Source organism: Lissotriton helveticus, chromosome 7, assembly GCF_964261635.1.
Source record: "Lissotriton helveticus chromosome 7, aLisHel1.1, whole genome shotgun sequence".
NCBI classification, from domain to species: Eukaryota; Metazoa; Chordata; class Amphibia; order Caudata; family Salamandridae; genus Lissotriton; species Lissotriton helveticus.
In genome coordinates, this window is record NC_136068.1 from 108993761 (window position 1) to 109013539 (window position 19779).

Here is a 19779-nt window from a genome sequence, read left to right on the forward strand (position 1 = left end):
TATAATATTTAAGATGAGTAAAAGGATACTCAGCAGCAACATCGCCTCTAGTGACTTCTTTGCAGTCATAAATTGGAACATGTGTGTGTGTATGTGTGTGTGTGTGCGCGGGTTTAATATATGTGCTTTACTATGTGGCCACTTGTAATTCTACCGATAAAGTGCCAGTGTGCAAGACTACATGTGGTTAAAGTGCCTGTGTGCAAGTCTACAGTGCAGGTAAAGTGCCAGTGTGCAAAAAGTAACTGCTTGTTAGGCTTTTATTGCCATAGCATGACGGGATAGGGAGCGGCTAATGTCGCTTTCCCTAGCAGCCCATCCTTGCATGTCCATTTACCCCACACAACTTGACGGGGTTGGCAGAGCCTTATGTCAATTTCTCTGGCAACCCTTCCCAACTGGCCCTAAAACCAACAAGGATCTTATCAATTCTCTTCACAGCCCCGCCCCCCCACCCACCCACCCCACCAGATTCACCCAACACCCGACTTATGCACAAATCAGGTTTTTGAAGATGGCCAGGAACTACATTTATCTAATGTTTAACATTATATTTCTTGGGTCCAGCGACTCCACTAATGCATTCCTGCAGGACCTGATTCCTGTGTCAATTAACTCTCTTCTTAATAGGCTTCTTCAGTGGTTGACCAGTACTGGACAGATACATAAGTCGTGCAGGAGGCTCTCGATCCCCTGATGGCATAGTCGGCAGTTCAGGTCTTCGCCTAGGCCGCCTTTCCTCCTTTTTGGCAGGAAATCTAATGTGGGTATCTCACCAAGTCAGAGCCAGGAATGACCGGTTAACCTTCCGATGATGAGGTGCTGCAAGAAGTGCTGATTCTCGTAAGATTGAATATGATTTCATCACCAGCCACCCATGGCGACGTTTGGACAATCGTTCCTTGTCTGTAGTCCAACTTTGCAGCTTGGTTGACTTATTTACCATTTTCTTGAAGACTTGCCCATATATTTTAGAGTTCCATAGATCGCCCAATTTTAGCATCCCGAACATGTCATTTTGTACATTGTGTACTTTTCCTATGATCCTATTGTATGAATATGAAATAATATTAGTGATCTGGAGATGAGAAATTTATTTTAATGCACTGCACTTTAGAATTTACAGTAACCATGGGGGGTCAGCGTGAGAGACTATAACCAGGACTATTTAATGATCTACCCCATCAATGTATAGTTTTTTTTAGTGTTTATTGTCCGCGAATTTTGGATTTGTAGATATGATCTGTGAAATACCATTTGTGATTCAATGTATGACATTTGACATTTTATAATTTTAATAGTATACTTTTATGATTCTTTTTTTTTAATCGAATAAAGTTATTTGAAGAAGAAGAAGAAGACTGGTTAACCTTCCGATGATGAGGTGCTGCAAGAAGTGCTGATTCTCGTAAGATTGAATATGATTTCATCACCAGCCACCCATGGCGACGTTTGGACAACCTTTCCCTGTCTGCAGTCCAACTTTGCAATTTGGTTGACTTATTTACCATTTTCTTGAAGACTTGCCCACATATTTTGGAGTTCCATAGATTGCCCAATTCTAGCATCCGGATGCTGATCTCAAGATATTTCTTGTAAGCATCATTCCTCCGTTGTAGGTTGATTTCAGACCAAACTTGGGGGGTCATTAGGATGGCAGGCGGACTTTGCCCGCCCACCATCCTGACGGGGATTGGGACCGCCCGCCATAAGGGCGGGGGTCTAGTGGGTGGTATTAGGATGCGGCCGCCACAGTGGCGGCCGCATCCTGCATTTACAACATTGTGGCAGGATGTGCCCTCTTCACCGCCCGCCACAATATCATAAATGCATGTATGCATTTGCATACACAATGCGGCAGGCACCGCGCGGTGCCTGACGCATTGTATATGCAAATGCAGGGGGGTACCACAGGTACCCCCTGTGTGCACCCCCACCCCTCCTTCACTTTGGGGGCCCGCAGGGGGCCCCCAAAGTGAAGAACGCATGCCTTTCCAAGGCATTGTAAAATGCCCATCATAATATGGCTGGCGGTGTCTGATAGACACCGCCACCATATTATTCCTTTTCCGCCCCGGCCGCAAGGCGACCGGGCGGAAAAGCGGCGGACGATCTTTCCGTCCGCCGAGGTCCCCCCGCCATACTAATATGGCGGGGGGGAACGAGTGAGGATGTCGGGCGGATTGCCCCCACCAGGCTGGCGGTGGCTACCGCCTGCCTGGCGGGGGCAATCCGCTTGACATCCTAATGGGCCCCTTGGTTAGCCAAAGTTTTATCGGCACTGCAGGCAGTTTTTAATAGAGCTTTACAAATGCCGCTGGCCTGGCAAGTGACTGTTTTGTTAATAAAAAACCCAACTGAAGTTGTGCAGGGGAGGCCAATCTGGGTAGCCGGCATGCAAAGTGATTCTTGAACCTGTTTCATTACCTTTAGTCACCTATGCCCTCTAATGCGCGTGCTATACATGCTACACCAGGGACACCCATGAATATGGTGGCAGTGGGCATTAGGTGTGTGAAGGTCCTTGGCACATGCCATGTTGGGCTTCATCGCCTTTCGTTTTGTACTCTTTTCGACAAGCTTTTGAGGCATGGGGCAGTGAGCACCGAGTCCTCTGCTTGATGTGTGCCCATGGGCTAGAGTGGCAGTGAGGGTTGAAGGGTACTTGTTCAAGGGCATGGTTTGGCTTCCTCCCGTCCCTCCTACCGACAAGACAGAATAATGTTTCCACCCACTCATATCTGTGTGATATAACTAGGGACCAGGTTAATTTCTAAAGGTGTATTCATTAGCCAGCTGTTTAATTGGCGGATTAACGCCCCCTATAAAGGGCTATATCTGTTGATAACGGCCCTCTCCAGCTGAGCTGCAGACAAGGCCTATAACGAGGGGGATAACCTTTAACTACCGGTCTAGCGCGAGACAGAAGGGCTATAATGCTATTACAAGATTATGAACCGTGCGCCCTATCCTTCCATTATCGGGATTGTAATGTGGGCGACCTGGCAAGGGCCGGGTCGCTTCTAAGCTCTTGCACAAGTTTGCTGAGTGGCCATGTTTTAAGTCGGATCTTGGCACCGGCGTTGCTTCGGCCAGCTGGAAGCGGCTGCTGGCTCACGTCATACTAATTGATACTTATACGACAAAACGCACCACCCTTGGAGAATCACTCTTATGTTTTAATATAGTTTTCTTGCCATTTTCTATCAGTAAATCAGTGAGGTCACAACCTTTCGCATCTACCAGTGACGCGCTCCATTAAGGCCATTAATGGCCCGCTATCGTCCTAATACACATCCAAAGCAGATGTAGCCACCGGGCCCTTGTAGCCTGCACGCCACCCTGGGGCCACTTCTCGGGCTCTTCCTGACCCCCCCCCCCCCCCCCCCCCCCTTGCCTGTCGCTGTCAGTAGCTGCTAAGAATGCCCTTCCGCCTCGCGGGGAGCGGGGCAGGTGCCCCCCGCATCCTCCCCTTCAGTAGGATGGATGGCAGTCGGCAGTGCTGCCTGTGCAGCAGGCAGGTGGCTCTGGCTGGTGGCTGCCCGCTGAGCAGGCATCGCCCCTTTAAGAGGCTGGCGCCCCTCCCCCTTCATTGTAGCAGCAGCAGCATCAGCGGAGGAGAAAAGAGAGAGCCGGGCACAGCGTGGAGAGCATCTGCTGTCGTCCCTGCTGGACCGGTACCGCCTGCGAACCCCTCCGGACTGGGACCCTGCCCTCCGGAACCCTCCGTGGACCGGACCGCCGCGCACCTCCCTCGGAGCCGCCTCCGCGCCCTGCGCCCGGGGCATGGTACCCAGTCCCGCCCTGTGAGCGGCACGCCTGGCCCGGCGCGTCTTTGTTGGGACCATGGGATGCTGCACTGGCCGCTGCACGCTCATCTTCCTCTGCACGCTGCAGCTGGTGAGTGTGAGGGGATATGGACGTGTATCCGGAGGGTGTGTGTGGGGGGGCGTTATCAATTCGAACAGGCCCCGTTGGGGCATTTGAGCACCACACATCGGACTGATTTAGCTTGGGAGGCGGTAGGAGGTAGTTGGGTACAGATGGAGGCCGTTAATGGGTGACAGAATGCCATTAATGCGGGACAAGGCATTGCTGCAGTTGTGAGGGGTCCCTAAGGGCCCCCGCCTCTTCCTGCAGGTGCACTGGACGGACTCCGAGGCCAATAACAATACTCACCATGTATAGCGGGCACCGCGCGCTCAACGGGGTGTAATAATATTTGTTATTGCGGCGCCCATTCTGTCGACCTCAGAAGAATAAAAGGCTGGTCCAGCCCCACCGAGAGTGGGACTCCTGCCTGCATCGGGAACTTTAATCCAGTTGATCATAATCGGGAGCATTTTCTTTTTGGAGAGCAACTGCCATGCCCGTTACTTTGAGAGGATGGGGGTGAGGTGTGTGGACAGTGGTTATTGGGGGGGAGGGGTTCAGTGGGGCCATCGAGCGTGACAACGCACTTGTGCGGGGATGTGGGACGCAGAGGGGCTTGGTAGGGGGCATCCTTCAAGGGTGGTTGGGGGGGGGGGTTGAATATCCCGAAGTCTATTTATATTTTATTTATTTAATTAATGCATTTGTATATAGCGCGGACTTTACCCAAAGGTGTCAGAGCGCCACACAAAAGAGAATGAAAAATGAATGAAAATCTCTGAGTTATTGCAGACTGAGGGGGGCGTCACACATTTTGTCCGGGGGTGGGTTGGAGGAGCTACGATTTTGTGTTGCGCCACTGGGAATACATCTCCCCAAACACCCCGACCCCACACGCGCAATACGACAGCTTGTTTGCTGTCGGGGGGCTGAGAGTTAGGGGCGGCTAGTTTTCCTAGAGTGGAGCCAGGGTACGTATAGCCAACGCTTTTCGGCGCTTTCACACTCGCCTTGTGAGGTGCCAGGGGCAGAAAGCTTGGAAGTTTTGCCCCAGACCTGGAAGGACTTCTCTGAGCCCGTGAAAGGTACTTGGCGCGTGGGACACTTGTCCCTCCATTGTAGCATTGATCAGCGTCTGAAAGGTTCCTCGAGACCCCCGGTGACCTTGCAGCCTTGAGCAGTATGCAGAGTGCGCGCGCAGCGTGCACCGGGTGCGTCACACGTGCACCAGACGTCTATGCACGCTCACTGAATTTGAATATGCATAATACCTGCTCATTACGCATAGTAAATTCATGTTGTGTGTTAAATGTAGCCAATCGGCCTAGTAAGGTCGTGACGTGCCTAGTTTACTTAAGTGCACAATATATCTTACTATCATACGGAATGCAGAGACACATAGCAGAGACTCGATATAAATAGACGAGGTTCATGGTATGTGCACAATTTGTATAGTATGTGGACTATGCGGTTGGTATGTACGTGCATACTGCTGAAGGCTGCAAGATCAGCAGCGCGTTTCGTCTACGGGCCTAAAGAAATGACCACATCACACCTATGATGCTAACGCTCCGCGAGCTTACTATTGACGCCAGGACTATATACAATTCTCTACCTTCACACCACCACCTCTTTTCGGCTCTTCAAAAGGGACCTTGCAACTTTTCCCTCCCAAAGAAGACATCTTTCTCAGTATCACTTCGCACCACACTGCCCCCCCCCCCCCCACCCCCACTACTCTGCAGGACAGTTCACAATGCACTCTTGTAAAACTTCCAACCTTTCTCTTCTCTGCGAAGCGCCCTAAAGCCACCCAGAACCGATACAGCCGCTATACAAAATAAATAAAACTACAGACTGCTTGCTTGATATGCTCATTAGACGCACAAGGCGTGCACAGTGCATAGCGGTTCACGCTCATAATATAAGCACCAGGGTTTATATCCACAGTACAAGGGTGATGTAAGAAGAAAGCATTCCGATTGCCCAGCTCGTGGCTGATAAATGCATATCACATAATTTACACGTGAGATTCGTGGACTGAAAATCTAGTATGTGCAGAACTAGCACAGCACACTAGTATAATGCACAGTACGTGGATGGAATGTGCTGTACACGGACGATATACATAGTACGCGAGGGAGATAGGCAATGCCTGCAAAATACGTGCAGTTAGTGGGTGACATGCTTAGCACATGGATGATACATTAATAATGTATACAATATGCAATGTATATGCATGATGTTCACAGTGTATGCACAATTAGATTGCACATGAAATATATTTTCAGTGCATATTTACAATATGTATGGAGACTGTGTAGCTGGCATGACCAGCACTGTAATTGTTAGTTTATGAATGGTATAGCACACCTTCCAACATTAGCGTGACGTCGCAGCTGCGTTCCTTGGTCCGTGGCGTGACTTTCCAAGCGGTTGCACCTCAGCCCGTAGTGTGCTTTAGTTGTGCGGAGTCTGCAGTCGGCGTCACCTGTGAGTCGCGGTGGGTGAGGCCGGAGGGCGGTGGCACACCGCCTGCATAGCACCTCGGTGGGCACACGGGCTCATTTTTCAGCACATGTATGGTATGTTGTTGATGGAGGCCGGGGGCGCTTGACAGGGGTGTAGCTGGGTCAGTAAAATTTGGAGGCGGGCGGGGCAGAGGAGTTCATATTTTCCAACAGTCATGTGGGCATATAAAGTTTAAATATTTTATACAGCAAGGAGGGCGCATGAGAAGGGCTTAAGGGGCAGTGGAAAGGGAGAGGAGTGCGGATTGATAGGGGTGCTAAGTAAGAGAAAACACATTATTTGTCAAATAACCACATTTTTGAAGACTTTCGAAACAGAGAGAGGGAGTGTGTGTACGTTTTTGTCTGTGTGTGTGTAAAGCAGTGCTTTAAATGGGTCGGTACTGTCCGGTACAGAGTACCAGCACTTTTTTATGTTGACGGGTAGAGTACCAGCACTTCTCAAGAGAAATGCTATACTTCTAATTGGAGAGTACCAGCACTTCTCAGAAACAAGCAGGTACTCTGGTACAGAGTACCTGCACTTATATTTTTCCATTTCAAGCACTGGTGTAAAGGTCACAGGGGATATCCGGCAGACACTCGACCATACCCCACTGAAAGCATTTTTACCCCACCATTTATCCAAAAATAAATTGATTAGGGGGTGTGACACTTCAAGCAGTCCCTTGGCTATGCCCCTGGTGCGGGATGCTTCATTCTTAGCCGGATACTGACATCTTTGGCCTGTGTGGAGTTTATGATGCTTTGAGGACCATTGTTGTATTGTGGGCACTATGTGGGTGATGTGTACCAATAGGTGGATGCTATATATAGAACTAGAGTGATATGGACAGTGCTTACACAATGTGCACGTTACGTGGATATGTGCAGCACATCTGCAATATGCGCCCTATGTCAATAACATATACAGTGTTTACGCAGTATGTATAGTCTGTGGATGATATGGGCGGTGTATACAGAATATGTGAAGTACATGGGTGAGTTAAGCTGTATACATTGTTATTCTCGGTGTATTAATGATTTTCACAGCATGTGCAGTACAGTCATAGCACATGGATGCTATGCTTAGGACACAGATGGTATGAAAACAACGAGAAACATCCGTTTGGATCTATTTAGGAATTCAAAGGATTCCATATCCCAAAAATATTTTCTCTGGGCGTGACGTGAGATCTCTCGTTTTCCCCTCGTTCTCTCGGCAGCTGGTGCAGCTGGGGGTCATTGGGTACATATTGTACTGACGTCAATCTTAATCTGTGGCCCATGTCAGAAAGCACACCTGCACTTTTCACGTCACAAGGGTGGCGTGGAGGTGCACGAGTCATCCTCTTGATGTTGTGAACAGAACAGGGCGACCCAGTGTCCCTTAGAGCTCCTGTATCTATCCGACAAGGCAGCACATACTGATTCTCTGGGGTTGATCAATTTTATGCAACAGATTACAATGGGATAAATCCCCTTCAACACTGAGTTGCAGCACATTATGTAGGGTCGGGATAATGTTTCAGAAATAAAACCTTGGATTGTTGTAACACGTGGGATGTAGAATAATGCTACACTATTAAAGATATATTAATTTAAAAAAATGGGTTACAATTTATTTTCTTAAAAATGTAATGATATCAGGCAACGCTACCCAAGCAGTCGACGTTTCGATCCTTCCCGATGGGACATGTGGTGGACCATCTTCAGGACAAATTATTCAGACAAACCCCACCCATTCTTGCTATTAAATTTATACAGGTGATAAACCCTAGAAAATCACTTTATATTGTAGTTTGTTTTTATTTTTCGACATTGCTCTACCATGAGGTCTTTGATTCTTTCAAATTTTAACCCGGTATAAACAATATGCATAGCACATATACAGTGTAAAAATATTCATAGGTCACAGTATCATTAATTGAACAAACATAATATGTACAACACATTGTTTTTTAAACTCGTATACCACAATCTATTATTATATGTGTAATACATAAACATTGTGCATACTGCCTACAGAGTATGCACTACCTATTCACCATGCCTGCCAACTTGAAGAACAATCTCATGGTGTGACCAGGGCCGGACTGACTACCGGGCAGTTTGGAATGCTGCCGAGCTGAGGGCTGATTTCATTGTGGTGGGGGCCGATTTCGTTCATGGAGACCTGCGTGTGCTTCGAAATAATTAAAGCTAAACGAATTTCGTTTAGCACAGGCAGGTCTCCATGAACGGAATCAGCCCCCAGCTCAGCAGCATTTCAAACTGCCCGGTAGCCAGTCCGGCCCTGGGTGTGAGGAGATGGGCGGGGTCTTGAAGGGGTGGAGCCTCATGCAGAGAAGTACCTAGGAGGCACTTTGAACCCCATCCCACCACGAAGTCCCCTCCTCCAAAAAAAGAAATAAGCTTGCTGAGGTTAGTGCCAATGTCCCGAGGTGTTTTCACACCCCTTGATGGATGTCGGCAGTTCAAAGCCTCGGAAAACAATCTTGAAAAGCACTATTTGCAGTGGTTTTCAGCTGGTTTTCCCTGCCACCATGTGATATCAGCTCCTTACTGGGAGCCCGTGTGATGGGAGCCGAGATCGTGCGTCACACGGTGGCACCATATGAGTTGTAAGGTATGATGCACTATTGTGGACAATACATACATAGTATGGATAGCACACGCACACTAACTACATCATTCAGTGCTTAATTTAAGCCAGTGTATTCCGGTGCTTGGTGCTGGAATTTAATTGTCAACACCGGCACTTATGACAGTTTGCCACATGGTGGCACTGTTTGTCTACTTTTCTGATGAACACAATAGTTCTTTATTAATTCATACACATCAAAAGTGAATAATACCTGCCGCCAGAGCCATTCTTATAGCTTTGGGTGCCTGGATTAGTCTGAGTTGTCACTCTTATTGGCATGTGATGGTTAGTAGTTGTGTTGGTGCAGTCATTGGCAGCACAGGCAGGGGCAATGTGTTGTGCAAACTGCAGTGACCTCCTGACGAGAGCCCTGACACTTTTTATTTTTTTTATTTACAAATTAAGCACTGCCAGTTCATTTATTGTGCACATTCCAATCTCCTGTATAAAATGCGGTTGTGGGTTACGGTTGCCCTCATAGTTTTAACCTTTTCTGCATTCAAGCCTAGGCCTTGAATAACAATGTATAGACTTATAGACAATCTAAAAGTCACTTTCACAAATTGCCAGTTTGCTTTGTAATGAAAATGAACTTCATTCCGGAAATGGAGCAAGGACCAGCGCTTATTTTGTGCCAGTGGTTGCGGGTGATGGGCACAAGCACCTAATTTTCGTGAAAGGACTTATCTTTCATCATCAGACTTTGATCAAGCACCAGAAGGAGGAGAAAACAACCAGGGCGGCTCCTCCATGTGTGCGGTGGAGCGTCGTCTCGCTGCTTTTTCGCAGTGCGAGAAGCAGAAACATACCATTTTCTGTTTCTGCTTCTCGGACTGCGAGAAAGCAGAAGGGTTTGGTTGCGGACGGGTCTGCTCGAGGGCAGGGGAGAAGTGGATAGTCCAATGCTGTGGGCCCTGACTGTTAAACCAGCCATGCGCACTCTTCCTTTCCTCCATGTGGACTGCATGCAGCCTACATGGAGAAAATGGCTTCCCCATAGACGCCTGTGTGGTCGGCGTCCCAACCAATCACAACGCTGCCATTGCAGCATTGTGATTGGCTTAGGGGAGGGGAGGGAGCCTGCCTGCTTCCTGTTCCTCAAAACCGGGCCTGGAGCTGAGACGGCGCGGGACCCGGGAAGGTAATTTTATTTTATATTTTTAAATTAACCTCCACGTGACCCCCACACGGCCACTCCACCCGCAAGTCATGCCCGCCGCGACTGGAAACAACTGCAGGTAGAAAGAAGGAGGAAGAGAAAGATCCCAAAACAGTGAGAAAGGAAGAAAGTACGGATATAAAAGAACCCGCAAGAGTGCGAGAAAGAGACCAGCTGCACTCCCTTGGAATCCCTCAGGCATGGAGTTTACATTTCTTTGACTAACAACACAGTCTCTGCATCACTGGTCCAAGCGCAGTGCGTGGGGGGAAGGATGAAATTAGAGCAGCGAGAGAGCGGTGTTAATACTGAGCTGTCCACATGCCTCTGGGGTCCTTCGCAGGTCAGCGGTGATGTATCAGAGGAGAAAAGTGGTGGACAAGCCTCGAGGACACGGTCAGCAAGGATAGGGTGAATCTGCACATTAGCGACGTCTGTTGATGTTAATGGTACAGATCGGTGGCACCTCTAAACCTTGGTTTGCCCTTTGAAACCCCTGGCACTGCCATTGCTACCCACCATCTCTGGGTTCTTGGAGGTACTGGTGAACCAAAAAGTAAAGAGAAATTCTCTGTGTTTATTTTCTGCAGTTGCCACATATTTCCCTGTGCCATCCCACTCCAGTGGAAAGCAGAAGGACTAGGGGGCGGGAGAAAGGTGTTGATCCTAAAATGTATCAGTCACCGGATGTGTTATGTCACTTCCGCTTCTCCAAGCATTTTGATGAATTGATGTTCATGACCAGGCTTCGGATCCCCAACAGCTTGAGCCGTCCCAAAATAATGCCCCGGTTCAGCAGTGTGGAAATCTGCTAAGAGAGTCTATAGTATCATCACTGAGAGCGCAAACACCCAGTTCCAGTCGTAAGTCTTGCAGGACCCATAGCTGGTGCACCGAAGCCAGCTTGGAACAGATCATGTGTGTTACACTTCAAACCTGGATCTTGTGACTGTTTAGTAGCAGCTCTCAACATATGACGTTTGTACACATCCACAATTTACGTTCTGACAACTCCCCACTAAGGAAAAAGTTGGATATATACTACAGGTGAGGACCGGAGTAGATCCGATTTCAAGGTGGAAAGGAAAGCAAACAACCTAAAATTGTTGTCTCGCAAAAGAAAAGATTTCAACAATTCTCTCCACTGAGAAAAAACAGGGAAAACATTAGCATGCATTTGTTCTCAGGAGTAAAGGTGAAGATATTTGCTCAGGCAAAAATAGAATTCACAAAACTTTTCCAGCATAACACCTGAAACTGTCAGAGGTTACTAGGTATGCTTCTTGTCTTTTAGGGGCACTTGCATCAAGCATTTTACCAGTCGCAAACGGGCCGATTCATAGAATCGACCCGGTCGCAAACATTCCGATTCATAGAATCGGCCCGTTTGAAACTGAAAAAAATGCTTTTTCCGATGCACGAACCTTTTTGCATTCGCAATGTAGGTAATTGCAATTTTTTGCGTTTACCTACATCGCGAATGCATTTAGAGAATCGCAATTTGCGATTCCCTATTTGAGATGCATGTAGCATTCCCTAAATGCAACTGTGTATTTAGGAAACGCTAATTACCATCAACTTCAAGTTGATGGCAATTTGTGCATCCATTTGAAAAATGCATTTTTCAATGTGCTATGTAGCGCACACATGCCCTTAGGGCATGTGTCTGCTACACATCTTCATACTTACCTTGTTGGTGGGAGGTCCTCAGGGGGGCCTTTGGCCTCCAGGCACCCTTGGATTTGCTTTCGCAAATTGTGATTTCCAATTTGCTTTCGCAAATTGTGATTACCAATTTGGTACTCGCAAATTCCGAATGCATTCCCATTCATTCCTATGAGCCAGCAGGCCCACTGAATGAATAGGAATGCATTCCGAATAGCAATTCAAAATTTGCGTTTCGCCATTAGGGAATGTTAAGGATTTGCAAGAATATTTGCGAATCCTTCATGCATAGGCATTTGCGATGACCAAATAGTGAATCCTTAAAATTCACTATTTGATAATCGCAAATGATTACCATGATGTATGTGCCCCAAAGTCCTTCATTTGCAGTTAATGACTTTCTTTAAGACTTGGGTCGCAGATCTTACAGTAAGCTAATGCATCCCTGATAAAGTGCTGGAATATAATAGGTAAAATTTAAGTTAGTAGAAATAATATGTCCTAAATATGGTTAACAAAAATATCACCCTATTTCAGTTAATAATGGGAAATCTACATTCAATGGGATGATGTTTTTATATTATGTTATGTGGATTTGTAAAGCGCACTAGTCATCTGTGGGGTATCAAGGCACTAGAGAAGGCCTGTGGATGTGTGGTCCCCTCAGAACTTTTCAGAGAGCCAGGTCTTCAGCCTCTTGCGGAACTCAAGAAATGAGGAGGAGGCCCTGATTTGTTGAGGAAGGTCATTCTATGTTTTTGGTGCGACGTAGGACTACAAGCGGCCTTCTGATCTGCTTTTGTGAATGCGTGGGGCATATGAGAGTGAGGCTGAGCGTAGGTGTCTGCCAGGCTGGTGAAAGTGTATGTGGCTGTTCAGGTGTGCAGGGCCAGTGTTGCGTAAGGCTTTATATGTGTGCGTGAGAAATTTGAATTGACTGGGCTTGTGAATGGGGAGTCAGGTGAACTCCTTGAGGTGTGGTGCGGGTGCGGCGTGGGAGGTCCAGTATGAGTCTTGTGGAGAGTTCAGGATGGTCTGAAGCCTTTGCAGAAGTTGCTTGGATATTCCGGCATAGAGTGTGATGCCGTAGTCGAACCTGCTTGTGATGAGTGCTTGCGAGACAGTCCATCCTGTGTTCTCTGGCCGCAACCAGAAGATCTTTCATAGCATGCATAGGAAGTGAAAGCAGGAGGTGCTTACTGCGTTGACTTGTGCTGTCATGGTGAGCTTGTCATCCAGGATGATCCCTAGATTTCTTGGGTTGTCGGTGTGTGTTGGCCCTAGGTCTGGTGGCCACCAGGTGCAGTCCCACGGGGAGGTCTTGTTTCTGAACATATCTAGGACACCATGTTTCTTAGAGATGATATCTTTGAATACAATGTTCTCACATACAGCCACATCGCTTGTATACCTCAGCAGGCATGCTTTTGCCCTTTTTTACTAGAAGGTGGCAATTGGCCAATGAGGGGAGGCGGAAGTGGCTGAAGTGTATAAATAAATTTAATAGAAGTCCTTCCTTGACCTACTTTGAGTCCAGTCCCCTCAATTAGCCACAGTCACCTCTAAACGCACCGTGTAATACTTTTACACTGAGCAGAATCTAGGTCATGTCATTCCCACTGCGTCGCCGCTAAAATCGAGGTTCACCCTCATTTGATTCTATGGCTCAGTCCCATGCCACTCATATATGTATAGAACCTGAACAATTGCGCTCTTGATGTCTGCAGGGGGGTCCAGGAGTCAGCCGGGTGATTCTGCGTTCTCCGGGTTGAAGAAACTGTTTCAAAATGTATATCCCTTAAGTCGTGATGCTCATTCTGCTTATTGCAACTTGCTGTACGCAAGTGTTTTTTAATATCTGCAGGTTTGCGGTGTTCCATAGCACCATAACTAGGCTTTAATGTGAGATGTTGGGTCATGAGGGTTTGGCTCTGGCAACCAACCCTCCCCCTTTTCTTCCTCCATCAGTATCAAGCTCGGGCAGAAATTGATATTTCCCGGCGGAAGCGCGTGATTGATGGGGCTGCTGGGAATAGAGTGTGAGCGACAGTTCCCATGCCAGAAGGCGCTTTACAGCGCAGCGGTGGCACTCGGTCACGAGGGAGGCCAGTGCGAGTCCAAATCCGTGTTTGTATCAGTTCAGCAGGTTCTTCCAAGAAGGACAGAGTACGTAAACGTTGAAGTACACGGTTAGGACAATGGGTTCCACCATTACCAAACAAAAGATCTGATCAAATTCTAGGGTATTGTCTTCACAATATTCAGACAGAAGAGGAAGTTCTAAAGCAATGTTAGTCCAGGAGGTGGCGCTGACCCTGCCTTTCGATTAGAGATGCCCACCGCGGCTCTTAGAGGGCTGTATCCAGACCACGCTTTCAGAGTGTCTACATAAGATCACCGGCGTACAATGATGCTATCCCGAAATCATTTAAAAAAAAAGCCAGTGGGACCTTACAGGAACCCACCCCCCTCCTCTGGACCTTAATGGACCCTTATTCAGAGCTCCATAGGACCTACCCCGTGGATCTCACAGGACGCTGTCTCTGGACAAAAGAGGACCCCCGCAGACCTCACAGGCCCTCTCTCAGGAACCCAGAGAACCCTCATTTGGAACCACACAGGACCCCCTCTCAGGACTGACACCCATCCCTCCCCTCCTCACCACCAGATCTCAAAGCACCCCCCCCCCCCACGTCCCCCCAATTCCCTCAGGATGCCAAAGAATCCACTGTCTGAACCTCACAGGGCACTCTATCTAGACCTCAGAAGACACTTCCTTATCAACCAACAGAATCCTCTCTTTAGATCTCAAAGGACCCTCTCTGAAGACCTCACAGGACCCCACTCTGAGCCTCACAGGACTCTTCTTTAGGGCCTCACAGGACACAACCACTGGACCTCACAGGACAATGTCTCTGGATCTCTCAGGACCCTCCCTCAGGACCTCACAGGGCGCTCTATCTGGACCTCAGAAGACACTCTCCTAGGACCTCAGACGACACTCTCCTAGGACCTCAGAAGACACTCTCCGAGGACCCGACAGAATCCTCCCGCTAGACCTCAAAGGAATCTCTCACAGGACCCTTCCTGAGGACCTCACAGGACCACCCCTCAAGGCCTCACAGGACCCCCCAAAAGGACCCCACTGGACCCTCCCTAAGGACCTCACTGGCCCTTCCACCAAGACCTTATAGGACCGCCCAAAAGTTCCTCACTGTACCCTTCTTGAGGACCTCACTGGACTTTCCACCAAGCCCTCATAGGTCCTGTCATCAGGATGCCACAGGCCCCCCCCCCATATTAGAATTAATGTCAAGAATTTACAAAGGCCATTTGGGCTGAGACTATTTTGTGAAAGGTTCTTTCCCTATTTTACAGATCTTTTTCTCTATTTTTTAGAGTTTTCTTTAGTGTTCGTGCAGCTCTACACACAACCTTGTGGCTGCCTAAGTGAACCCATTAAGTGAACTTGGTGAAGGACAATCTGGGCACAACACCCTCTCCAGATTTCTTGTCTCTGGTTCTATACATTTAGCTCTTCTGTTCCCTCCTTTACATTTTTCTCGTCCCCTTTTAGCTTTTTGTGGCGGCCTCCTGGGTTCATAAAGCGCTGTAAACTAATCTAACATTTCTGATCATGTATGTTTCCCATAATTCCTGCTCTGACATGGAGAACATTAAAAATGCACAGCCATAGAAACATTTTTGAATTGTTAAACCTTTTATTGGAAGAGCATTTTTAAAGCATTAAACAAAAAAAACATTTCTGTATATGTCCTTCCTGTTTTTTTTTTGGTTTTTTGTTGTCCTCATATTCCACCAGGTTTCAAATATTACAGGTTGTTCGTGTACCATATGCTGTCTCAGTACAAGACTGGCAAGGGTTATAAACTGTTCCTATTTCGTGATCCTTCATGTTTTAAGTATATCTTCCAGCTAGCAAACATGCCTATTATTCTATGAAAACTACAGGGAATGACCTTTGCAAGAATGTGGCTTCCACTTTTAGGTGGCAGCGTGTTTTCTTTTTCTCGTCCTTTTTCCTAGCATATGCTTTCAGTCAGAGGCGCAACTAGAGCCAAATGTGGGGTGGGGGGGGGGGGAGGGGGGGAGGGGGGGGCCGGGGGTCTAAGAAAAAATTTCGGGGGGGGGGGGCTGAACCTTTAATCAGTAGGCAGAGTGGAGCTGCAGGGGCTCTTAGAAGGGGTGAAACACCTGCAAGGCCTAATTAACATTCAAATGGTCTTTTAATGAAAAAACAACCATTGTGCCACCTTCCCGAAGCGGGACCTATTGGCTGTGACAATGCTTGTTTGTATTTGTAAGAGTAACTGCAGCTGCTTGATTTTGCGATAAAGTTATCACCGCTTCTGGGATTTACAACGTGAATTATGGCCGAACATAAAAGAGATTGAAAATGTTATTTCAGCCTTTACGGCTCTTTAAACCGTAGGCTGCTTCCGCCTCGCCGCCGCAGGTGCATTATCTGACCGACTTCCATTCCGTCGAATAAAACCTTCGTCTCCCTGGAGCGCGACGGCGGGGAGGTGAGGAAAGGCGTGTGGCATCAAATGAAGGTAAGTATGTCCCTGTGCGTTCAGTCACCCCCTGTCAGTGTATTTTCCGGCCCTCCTCCGGCGGTGGGTTTGCAATGAATTGCCGTTCTCTGCTAATCGATTCCCGGGCTGCCGAGGGGGGAGGGGAGTTGGGGGCTGGTTGCTATGAGAGCATTCGCCATAAAAGGGCCCTGTCATCGATTCTCGGTATGTCTCTGTTCCATGTACAGCGTCATTCTAGCTAAGAGACGATTAGCGGCGCTTTGCAACCGCCTGCTCCTCCCAAATAAATAAATACATTCCAAATAAATACATATATAAAAAAACGCATATTTCTCAGCTGGCCTGTGTCCCTGAAAATACAGGGGCAGAGCCACAGTCGTGAGACTGACACTTGTCCAGTTTTTCAGGGGGCATTGTGGCTGGCTCTACCCCGTCTCACCAGTAGTAGTAGTAGTAGTTATTTATTGATTGATTAATTAAAATCTTACAAGGAATGAATGCTCATTTATGTACATTTAAGTTACATTACTTTGTTAAAAAATGGTTTGTAAATAACAGTAAGTCTTTAAAATGTATACAAAAACATTTTAAAAACTGTTTTAAATAAAACAAGTACGTATGTATAAAAATTAAAGATGAATATAGAATATTTCACCAGAATGTATGTATGTATGAATGAATGTGTGGAGTCATAAAGCGCAAAGAAAGCTGGAAAACAATGGAGAGCTGCACAGAAGATAGGGGACGGAAGGAAAGGAGTAGTGGGGGTGGGGATCAGGAGGGCCGAGCAAAGTATTTTACAGAATAGTAGTTGGAGAGTTTTATAGCGCTTTTTAGTCCCGACGGGGTGCCTCGGCTTATTTTGGGATGGGTGGCAAGCTGCACTCTACTCGGTGAGAGATTTACTGATCAAAAAGTGTGTACATGTCTGACAGATTGTATATAGGGTCAAACTCTAAAGCACAAGGCAATTTAGTTAACACAGCAGAGTGTAAAGGTTGGATTTAATTCCGCTTTAAAAAGCTGGTAAGCACTTAGGTCAAAGCAAGATATTAGTCCTACTTCTATGTTTGTGGAACGTCACAAATTTGGGACATTTCACAAACATAGAAGGACCTAACAGGTAGATGCATCAAGCATTTTTGCGAGCGTAAACGGTGCGAATCGCAAAACTCGGCCGTTTGCGCCCGCATAAATGGCATTTGAGATGCATCAAGGGTTCATGCGCTCGCAATTTAAGAATTCGCAAATAATTGCGAGTTCTCAAATTGTGATTGCATTTAAGGAATCGCAATTTGCGATTCCTTAAATGCAATGCATGAACCATCCCAAGATTGCGAATTCGCAATCTGGGGCCGCTATTTACCGCGAAGTCTAACAACGTGGTAAATAGCAAAAACTTAGAAATATGCACTTTAGTGCATTTTTCTAAGTTGTATGTTACACACACACATGTCCTTGGGACATGTGTGTGCGCAACACCAGTGAACATTACCATTTCAGGGGTGCAACAGGGTGCCCTTTGGACACCCTCGCACCCTTGAAATTGCTTCCTTATTTGCGATTCGCTAATTGCGAATCGCAAAAAAGGAATGACTCCCCATTCATGCCTATGGGCCTTCAGGCCCATAGGAATGAATGGGAAAGCCATTCCTTATTTGCAATTAGCAATTAGCGAATCGCAAATAAGGAATCAGTAGAAATCGCAAAAAATATTGCGATTCCTACATGCATCCCGTTTTGCAAGTCTTTAATAGCGAATCCTTAAAATTCGCTATTAAGGACTCGCAAAACATGACTTTGATGAATTTGGGGGTAAGTGCTTACCAGCTTTTTAAAGCGGAATTAAATCAAACCTTTACACTCTGTTGTGTTAACTAAATTGCCTTGTGCTATAGAGTTTAACTCTACATACAATGTATGTGGAGTTTAACTCTACATACAATCTGTTAAATGCATTACACACTGGGACACATAAAAAGGTGCTTCCCTTTGTGTTCAGTGTATCCTCTCTGAAAACCAGGACTGCTAATTTTACTGATACGGCGAGAAAACAACAATTTCAGCAAATCTGGTTTGCCTGGTCAATCTACTTGTAAGGGTGCTATTTTCATGTGCGTGAGGCCAGAGTTGTACTTCTATCTGTGTTTTGACTTCCTAAAGTGTAATTTTGAAGGAGCAAACGAGTGACAGACAAGGCGTTTAAGCATTAGGGGGTCAGGTGTACGTAGGTAATCTTTGTTGATGACCGAATAGCACATTTTTGCAATTCGCTATTTGATAATCGCAAATACCCATGTACAAATGTGTGGTTTACACATTTTACGATTCCCTGTAGGTCGTAAATAGACCTTCCTCATGAATATTAATGAGGTAGGTGTCAGCTTGACTCCTATTGGGACACGCAAAAATCACAGGGATGGTGGTGGCCAACTGGGGTCAGCAGACCCCATGTCTGAGATTCCTTTTAACTAAAGCAATGTTTTGGGCAAAAACGCTTTGTACATCTGGCCCTAGATCCTAGCATGGTTGCTACCTAGCCCGTCATCTACCAGCAAGACTATTATTTTAATGTCTTGGTTGGTACAAAAATTAGCAAAACCACCTAAAGGCGGTATTTTCCCTCCTTATTAGTACATACTTCCAGCAGAAAATATAAGCACTTTAAAATGTGTCCTACAGCGGACTTAATGACCCCTGAGTAATAAAGTAAACAAAGACAGAAATCCCAAGCTACAAATTAATACAGGCAATTTTGTTTACAGTCCTATTTAAGTATCACTTCCGGGTCTTTGCAGTCTTAAAGCAAGCGCAAATGGTTAATAATGTTCCCTTGGAAAGATGGAAACCCTTGATACTAGTCTATGGATGGATATCATTGTGTGTGTGTGCAGTGACCTATGTGAGAGCTGTTTTGGTAGCCAGCAGCACTGAAGCCCTGCAGGGGGCGCTGTGAAGCCTGCCTCGTACTGACTCTATTAAAAGCACCTCCCGCCTGCGCGCCTGACAGGTGAATGAATGAATCTGTGGCGACCCTCCCGGCCTTCCACTCTCACACACTCGACCTGGACTGTAGGCCCAGGCTTCCGCGTTTATTATGATGGGAATACATCATGGATTATGGCCCTGGGAGAGCGCGAAGCTCAGGGACAATTGCGCCTGGATCCCCCCTCTGTTCTCCTAACAAAAGGTCTCCACCTTTTAACAAAGCCGCGGTGCATGCTGGGTTGGCGGTATCCAGGGTGCGCGCACTGGAATCTCTCTGGGAATGCGGCCCCTGAAAGCCTCGGCTTTCCTCGCGGGAGGGTTTTCCATGGTGCAACCTCCGGAATAAGGGACCGGCAAGAAATATCGACCCTTCCCTGA

General features: G+C 47.0%; 1 protein-coding gene across 1 annotated transcript in view; it reads left to right on the forward strand.

The window, feature by feature from the left end:
- Positions 1-3606: 3606 nt before the first annotated feature.
- NKAIN4 (sodium/potassium transporting ATPase interacting 4) overlaps positions 3607-19779 on the forward strand; it is a 190191-nt gene continuing 174018 nt past the window's right edge. The window contains exon 1 of the mRNA XM_078650428.1: positions 3607-3900. Coding sequence (XP_078506554.1) covers positions 3847-3900 — 54 coding nt within the window. The 5' untranslated portion in view covers positions 3607-3846. The remainder of the gene's footprint in view (positions 3901-19779) is intronic.